The sequence below is a fragment of the Coniosporium apollinis genome (genome assembly GCF_000281105.1).
Source record: "Coniosporium apollinis CBS 100218 chromosome Unknown supercont1.8, whole genome shotgun sequence".
Taxonomy (NCBI): domain Eukaryota; kingdom Fungi; phylum Ascomycota; class Dothideomycetes; genus Coniosporium; species Coniosporium apollinis.
Genome location: NW_006913270.1, coordinates 656,377 through 664,825, shown reverse-complemented (window position 1 = coordinate 664,825; position 8,449 = coordinate 656,377). Strand labels below are relative to the sequence as shown.

The 8,449-nt window shown below is 44.8% G+C and overlaps 4 protein-coding genes across 4 annotated transcripts; 1 reads left to right on the top strand and 3 right to left on the bottom strand.

The window, feature by feature from the left end:
- Positions 1-2,340: 2,340 nt before the first annotated feature.
- Positions 2,341-4,238, bottom strand: W97_02374 (uncharacterized protein; the record flags this gene model as incomplete). The annotated part of the gene is made up of 7 exons (XM_007780274.1): positions 2,341-2,650; positions 2,716-3,004; positions 3,074-3,154; positions 3,204-3,304; positions 3,355-3,577; positions 3,632-3,753; positions 3,805-4,238. 7 exons carry the CDS (start codon positions 4,236-4,238, stop codon positions 2,341-2,343), a joined length of 1,560 nt encoding a protein of 519 aa, XP_007778464.1.
- A 908-nt stretch (positions 4,239-5,146) lies between these two features.
- W97_02373 (uncharacterized protein) lies at positions 5,147-5,962 on the top strand (the record flags this gene model as incomplete). Its single annotated transcript, XM_007780273.1, has 2 exons — positions 5,147-5,572; positions 5,621-5,962. 2 exons carry the CDS (start codon positions 5,147-5,149, stop codon positions 5,960-5,962), a joined length of 768 nt encoding a protein of 255 aa, XP_007778463.1.
- A 176-nt stretch (positions 5,963-6,138) lies between these two features.
- On the bottom strand, positions 6,139-7,085 carry W97_02372 (uncharacterized protein; the record flags this gene model as incomplete). The annotated part of the gene is made up of 4 exons (XM_007780272.1): positions 6,139-6,210; positions 6,266-6,365; positions 6,460-6,997; positions 7,055-7,085. The coding sequence occupies 4 exons, from the start codon at positions 7,083-7,085 to the stop codon at positions 6,139-6,141; spliced, it is 741 nt and encodes a 246-aa protein (XP_007778462.1).
- Positions 7,086-7,466: 381 nt separating this feature from the next.
- Positions 7,467-8,182, bottom strand: W97_02371 (uncharacterized protein; the record flags this gene model as incomplete). The annotated part of the gene is made up of 2 exons (XM_007780271.1): positions 7,467-8,023; positions 8,083-8,182. The coding sequence occupies 2 exons, from the start codon at positions 8,180-8,182 to the stop codon at positions 7,467-7,469; spliced, it is 657 nt and encodes a 218-aa protein (XP_007778461.1).
- Positions 8,183-8,449: the final 267 nt, after the last annotated feature.

Below are 8,449 nucleotides of genomic sequence, written 5' to 3'. Positions count from 1 at the left end.
TAACCCTAACCCTAACCCTAACCCTAACCCTAACCCTAACCCTAACCCTAACCCTAACCCTAACCCTAACCCTAACCCTAACCCTAACCCTAACCACGGGAAAAGATAAAGAAGGAAATAGATACTCTTTCTTAGTTATAATAAGATTGCATTTGCGATTCTTAGCAATATATTCGGCGCAGCGACCCGACTGGAGGTCCACCTTATAAGGCACTTTCGCTAGACGACAATGCGAGTAAGGAGTAGGCATTTTAGTACTACTAGTAGTAATGAAATCCGTAAGCTCAAGACGACAGCGGAAGGATTTAGATTTTTCAGCTTTAGATATAATGAAGCTGAGGACGCAAGAAGTGGAGAGGGTATCACGAAATGAACCTTCAGGCCGAAGGCTAAGCTAGAAGGGGAATAGTATTATAACCCTCGGCAATTCCTAGGAAAACACGTGATAAGATATAGATGATTCTACTAAGAAGGGTTATATTAAAGGAATTATTAATAAGATACAGATGATTCTACTAAGAGAGCCTATATTATAGGAATCACGGTATAGAGGTACGAGCTATAAGCTCGAGTATATAGGTAGCACTATTCTCGTTTATTAGAATAGTGTACTTAACTTAAATAAGAATGTAGTGTTCTTTATAACTTAATCTAATCTCACTACGTGATATTAATTCTCACCTTATTAACTATATCTTAGCACTATTCCCTATCTCCTTAATTAGAACCCTAACTATTATAGTAACCTTTATTATCTTGTGATAGCACCTCGTTACACGTGCATATTTTATTAATATCTATTAATACCATTTTTAGATATATAATTCTTATTATTTCCTTTTAATATAATTAGTAGAATATATATTTTATATATATTATAGTTGTAGAGTATCCTATTAATAGCTATTAGTAATAGAAAGCCTTACTAATACATTTAGATAGAGGTTTTAAGACTAAGAATTAGTATTTTAAGTTTATTAGATTAAAAAGATCTTTTTATAGTTAAAGTATCTTCTAAGATTAGTATTCTTATACTAAATATACTATTATAGTCTATTTACTATCTAGTATTACTAATCTATCTATAATACTCTTTAGATAGCCTATTTTCCAACGGATTTACTATTTTCTAAGCTATTTTCTAAGTGGTTTCTTTTTAGTAAATAGAATTATTAATAAGATACAGATGATTCTACTAAGAGAGCCTATATTATAGGAATCACGGTATAGAGGTACGAGCTATAAGCTCGAGTATATAGGTAGCACTATTCTCGTTTATTAGAATAGTGTACTTAACTTAAATAAGAATGTAGTGTTCTTTATAACTTAATCTAATCTCACTACGTGATATTAATTCTCACCTTATTAACTATATCTTAGCACTATTCCCTATCTCCTTAATTAGAACCCTAACTATTATAGTAACCTTTATTATCTTGTGATAGCACCTCGTTACACGTGCATATTTTATTAATATCTATTAATACCATTTTTAGATATATAATTCTTATTATTTCCTTTTAATATAATTAGTAGAATATATATTTTATATATATTATAGTTGTAGAGTATCCTATTAATAGCTATTAGTAATAGAAAGCCTTACTAATACATTTAGATAGAGGTTTTAAGACTAAGAATTAGTATTTTAAGTTTATTAGATTAAAAAGATCTTTTTATAGTTAAAGTATCTTCTAAGATTAGTATTCTTATACTAAATATACTATTATAGTCTATTTACTATCTAGTATTACTAATCTATCTATAATACTCTTTAGATAGCCTATTTTCCAACGGATTTACTATTTTCTAAGCTATTTTCTAAGTGGTTTCTTTTTTCTAAATCTTGTAAATTTAGGATAGAAAATAGATTAGCTAGTAAAGATCCTAGAGTATTCTATTACTAGCTATTAATAATAGAGAAGCCTACTAATATATCTAGATAAGTATTCTTAGACTAATAATTATTAATTTAGTAGTTTTAAAGATTAAATAGTCGTTTTTTCTAGCGGAAATACCTTCTAAAACTAGTTTATTATACTATACTTAGTAATATAGTCTATTTAGTATTTAGGACTAGTAATCCACCTAATATACCTCTTAAATAGGCTATTTTCTAAGGGAATAAGCTATTTTCTAAGTGCTATTCATTTTCTAAGGGATGAGAACCTTGGAATTTACCCTTAGAAAATAGATCTCTAGGAACCGAATCAGATTCTAGTACATGGGCTTATAGAGTTAACACTTGCTAGTACTAGCCCTCTACGAATGCTGTCGTTCCTGCCGCGAGATAGGCTGCCTAAATTCATTTCCATCCCAAGCTAGATACCTTGACCCTCATCAATTCACCGTCTCAACGTGGTACTGCGTGCCACTAATCTTGCCACTATCTTCAAGCGACCCTCTGCCTTCCTCATCTTCATATGCAATCTTCTCCTCAAACTCTATTACCTGGGCACCTATTGCCTGGATTTTCGGACCACTTTCCACAAATCCCGTGTCGTCTGCAGTCAAATGGACCATGACTTCGTCACCAAACAAGGCCGCCAGTTCCTCCATCGGTAACCCCTTGGTCTCTGGGATAATGAAGTAGACAAGGATTCCCGAAATAATGGAGAGACCCATATAGAGGAGGTACATATGCCAGCCACTGTGCGAAGAAATGGTTAGACAAATTTGAGTAAACGCACAGGATGCTAAAGGGGTAGTACTGACATGTTTTTGAATGCAAGCGCACTTGGGGTCGTATACGTTAATCCTCCCACGAAGTAGGCGAAAAAGGACAAGCTAACACCCTTGCCGCGGATAGGCGTGGGCCATATCTCGGAAGCCCAAATGAAGGATGGAGCGTCAACGCATTGGTAGCAGATGATGTAAAGAATTAGAAATAAGAGACACGCAGCGAGTCCGCCTTTATTGGGGTTAGTGTCGGTGGGGTTGATGTAGGCGTTCTGCAGGAGCGCTTGTGATAGCAACAAGATTGCTAGAAGAGGGTAGCCGATGACTAGTAGACGATGTTAGTCTCTGCAAATCATTACATGCGTCACAGAGTATGTATTGGGATTATACTTACGGAGAAGCGTTCGTCTGCCAACACGGTCGACTATGACGATCGACACGGCTACTGCTAATGTGCCGATTGTAGTCCAGACACCTATTTGCTATCAGTGGGTGAACAACAAACTTGAAGTGGCTTCTCTTACCGTACATGACGAGAGGCATAACGCCTGTTAAGCCAAGTCCAGAGAATATGACAGGCAGAAAGTTGGAAATGCCTGTAATCCCAGTCGACTGTGAGGCGAATCTGAGGAATGCATTAGCTATAGCATGCAAAGTATGGACTAAACCGCTTACAGAAGGAAGATCGCAGAGAAAGCTCTTCGCCGCCAGGTTGGTAGTCGGAACATCTGTATGAATCCAGCTCCGAGATCCTTGTCATGCTCGACCTGTAGCACGATCTGTGTGTACTCTGCATGAGCAACACGATCTTCTGCGTCGCGTGGATTGCGGTGCAGTCGGTGCAGGACTTTCCATGCTTGCTCCTTCTTGCCTGCCCAAATGAGGTAGCGGGGTGTTTCTTTCAACTGCGTCAGCATCATTGATCAACGCATCAAGGCACTAGTACACTGACCTGGAATCGCGGGTAGAGCGCATAACAAGGCCATAGGTCCCACACAAGCCAACGCAAGAGGTACACGCCACGCTACAGTCTGGCTGCTTGCAAAGTACGTCCCCACCGCGATCCACGCTACTCTGCAGGTATGTTAACTGATTAGTCTCCAGAGACAAAACAACGATACTTACACAAGGTAGCCAGTGCCAAAGCTCAGTACAGTCATGCCAGCAAGTAGACCTCGTCGACGTGGTGGGGCTACTTCGGAAAGGTAAAGAGGTACCAAGCAGATAACCATGCCCAGGCCAAACCCCATAAGAAGTCGGACGACAATCATCATGGGAATAGTGACGGAACCAGCGGTCAATGCGGCACCAACAAGAGCACAAATAGCCGCAATCCCAAGCCCGATCCTGCGTCCGTACTTATCGGCGATGAAAGACTGAGCGATGGATCCGATAGCGGCGCCGGCGGTGAAGAGAGCATTCACAGCGTCGAGGACGTGGGCAGTATGAGTGCTAGCAGGGTCCAGATTGAAATCTGAGTAGAAACCGGGCTGCCCTTGGCAAGTGACGAAGGCGGAGAAGCCGAAACCATAGGTGAAGCCACCTAAGGCTACGAACATACACGTGGCGATCCTGTTCGCAGGTCTCAGTAAATGCGAACTGTTTTGACGAGAAGGGAAGCCTAGGGATAGGAGGAGCAGGACAACAGGAGTTCTGATGAGTGAGTCGGAAGCTAAGATACGGCTTCAGGGGAAGCCAATCTGCTTTCCAGCCTTCCGAGTTGCGTGAGAACTTACTGGTAGCCTGTGAGCCCGATCATCCTGATAGTACCAAACGTGATGTGGAAGGAAACCAGGTGGTAATCGTGAAGGAACAGTCAAGGTAGGAGGAGTGGAGAGGGCATTATAGTGTTATGGTGTTGTCGAAACTGAATTGCGACCCCTCTTCTGACAGTTCTGACCATGCATTGAGGGAGGATTGACGGAATACGGAAGTTGACTAGCGCGAAGCTTTAGCCATCTTGATGACCTATCAAAATTCCTATTCCGCTATTGGTTAACCTCTTGATCCCTTGAAGACGTGCTTGTTTGACCACGACCCCACGACTCAAGGCCAGAAAGGCACTCGCCTATAGCGAGCCCAGGATTTTCCATTTCAAGTCGTCCGGTACCAAGCCGAGTGGGCAGACCTGGACTCTGGAGGTTTGGAGGTAAACTCTCTGACATGAGCTAGTAAGTTTTCTGACCTTGCAGCTTGCGGCAGAGGCGATCATCGCCATGATTGTTTGCAGTCCTGCAGATACAATTTCACAGGAGACAGTCAACCCTTCGCACCTCTACACGAGATCCAGACTCGACCAGGATGGATGACGTTGTACGCGCGCGAGAAGAATGATGTCATCTGGGGAGTCTCTCCTTAGGCGACTTGATCGCAGGTCATCAATTGTTATCATCGTGGCTCACAATCTCAATATCTGTTAACGTCTATTCACATTGAGCATCACTATCTCTGGCCACTTCCAGCCAAGATGCCCCATCCTGTGAGGAAACCCACGATCCTCATCATCCCGGGCTCTTTCTCTCCTGCACATTTCTACTATGGCGTAGTCAACAGCCTGAAAGAAGCAGGCTATGAGGCAATCGTCTACGACCTGCCCTCGGCGAGCCGCAAGCCTCCCCAAGAAGCAGCCACACTCGCTGATGACGCCGAGTTTTTTCATCACAAAGCTTCTCTGCTCGCAGACCAGGGCAAGAAGGTAGTCTTGGTGCCACACTCGTACGGTGGTCTGGTCGCCAGCGAGTGTGTCAAGGGCTTGAGTAAAGCCGAGCGTGAGGCGGCGAATAGACCGGGTTGTGTGAGCAAGGTCGTCTTTCTGACATGCGTCATCCCGCCCGTGGGCGAGTCCCTTCAATCCTTGATGGGGACATTACTGCCGGAATTTATCAAGGTCGACGTATGTTTTCACGTTCCACATGGTACAGGGTGCTGACACAGTATTCAGGGCGACTTCATGTACCATGAAGCCACCGGTTCCGCTCGAGTCAATCTATCAGATCTTCCATACGGCAAGGCTATCAAGCTCGCGGCTCAATTCTCTCACCATTCGACGCCCAGCTTCCAGAACAAGCTTACCTATGCTGGGTACAGATACATCCCAAGCGCCTTCATCGTATGTGACCAGGATATAGTCCTCCCACCAAGCTTTCAGAAAAGTAGAGTCGAGCTGTTGAAAAGAGAGAGTGGGACGAATGTGAAGGTAGTGCATTGCAAGTCTGGACATTGTCCCAACTTGAGCATGCCTGAGACCGTGGCGGCTTTGGTGCAGGAGGTCCTGGAAGAGTAACAGTATGGATGCTAGAGCTTTGTTTCGAGCTGAAGAGTGTCATTTCCATCTATGGCAGCTGTGACATCATTGCTTCCTCACTATTCGGAGAGAACAGAAAGACTAAATACAACCGACATGTCCATACCACTGTTGCCACATGTTCTTGGCTTGACTTGGATCATAGCACCCGAAGACTACCACCCACAACTGTCGCCGTCGTAGCTGAGGAACTTTCCTGAACTTGCTTCTCTCGTCGCATTCTCAATCTGTGTAGTGACCAATCAGTCCCGAGGAAAACGACGCAGTAGACATGGATCATACCACGTCAAGGAGCCCCGTTATGCTCTGCTCAATAGTTATGTCTGCTGACTCTAAGCCAACCTTTCGAGCACCGTCATTGCCCATATCCGTTTGCACCCATCTACCCGAACAAAGTCAGCACGTTTACATCACACCTGGCGCATTCTTAGGGTGCGCTTAGAGGTAGGAGTTGAATTTGGGAAAAACGATCTTACCCTGGGCTGATGGGAAATGCAATAATGTCTGGATTCTCCACGTGAATTTTTTTGGTGAGGTAGTTCAAGGCCGCTTTAGACGGCCCGTATGCCGCGTTCGGGATGGGAACTTGCTCCATGTCTGCGATACTTGCGGCTGTAGTGCTCAAAGTGACGAACTTGGGCTCCCTCTGGGACTTCCGTAGAAGTGGTAGAAATGCTTGAAAGAGAAGCGCGGGCGCGACTGCATTGACCATGAAGTGCTCGAGCATGTCTGATACCTGTGCCTGGGCCACAGTCGGGAGCACCTTCGCTATGCCGGCATTGGCTATAACGATATCGACTGCTGAGATGTTGTGGGTGGAGATAAGATCCCGAACTGCCATCTTTGCATCTGTTTCGCTTTTGCTGTCGATCTTTACAACGATCAGGTTGCTGGATTGGGCTCTGGGAAGGTCATGGAGGGCTTTGCTGGTTAGATGTTCAGGATTGCGGACGGCAGCAATGACTGTGTTGTTGGGCCGTGATAGGTATGCGGCGGCTAGTCCCTCACCCAGACCTGATATTCCTTGTCAGTAGAATGACACAAGAGATCTTCATAGTATTTGTCACTAACCTCGATTAGCACCCGTAATTAAGTATATCATTGTCATGCTTAGCCTAGCCTTAAACGATATCCTTGGCTGAAAAAGTTGCTGTAAACAAACTCTCGCTGCGCCAGTCCTAGAAGTTATATTAGCCTTTGGAAAGTATTGGTCAGCGGCAAGTTCGTTTTTGAGCATGATGCTGTGTGGCGATGCTTCGTGACAGACTGCTGCTCAACCCCTGAGCCCTGCGGCCGTGGTGGATGCAATGCAATGTCAGAAAACAGGCCGTTGAACGAGGATCTTGTAAAGACATGGAGACTGTGGATCTGATCACATTTGACGCACTGAAAGTACAATAAATCTGACACAGACGTCCCGAGCAAGTTGCCTAGACATTAAAGATCATCGTGCTCGTTCAGGCAGACCACTCGCAACAATGATTCAGTAGAACAGATAGCCCCATTTCTTCTCAAATGGGTTTGTCACAACCCAGGCCATAGGATCCCAGCTGACCGAACCTGGAACGATAGTGAAACTATCCGTTGTGAAAAGATCGCACAAAAAGACCTCCTCGTCAATAATGCCACTGAGCTGGATGACGTTGTCTCTCATCTTCGGGAAAGGGAAACGGTCGATCCATGGAATGTGGAGGACAGTCATCTGACTCTGAGTAGGGTGGAGGCTCAGTGGTGTCTTCGCCGTGCACGGCCGGGAGAGTATCGGAACTTGGATGCCGCAGGGTATGCCCAAGATGCGTCCGTTGTTGAATAGCGCAGCAAACACCGATGAGACATGTTTGGTCAACAAGCTGTGGTCCACTCCTATGGACAGTTCGGACCCAAAGGAAGGACAGCTTGCAGGTGAGGCTGAACTGTCCAGGCTTGCGGGGGAAGTGTTGAAGGGTAATTCGATGATGGTGACAGCAAATGCGTCAGTGGGGATATCTTCTTGTGCTCCTCGTAGTGCCAAAGCCTGACTGGACTCTGCACGACGTTTCCCTGCAGCAAAGAAGCGATTAGCTTGTATGTCAGACTCAGATAGTTGCATCGTGTCGTACTTCTTGCTCTCTGAGCGAGTCTGTCCTGGATCTGTTTCCTCTTCTTGGGATCTTGGACCCCATGCCAGCAGTCCGAGTCGGTCTGCAGGTGAGCGAGCATGATTTTTCTGCAATGTAAGCTGGCGCTATCTTCTGACACATGACCAGCTTGCATAGCAGCGACCGTGGCAAGAAATAGAGGAACAGGAGACGTGGCAGTAAGGTTTGCGAGCTTGGTAAGAATATCTGGTGCCGTCATCTGGACCTTGCAGATCTGACTGCCGAGCCGCTATGTTCTGACTCTGCATGCAGCAAGGGCGACCCGAAATATTCGCGGCCACGCAAAAACTATACTAAATTCACCAACACTCAAGACCACTATTATATA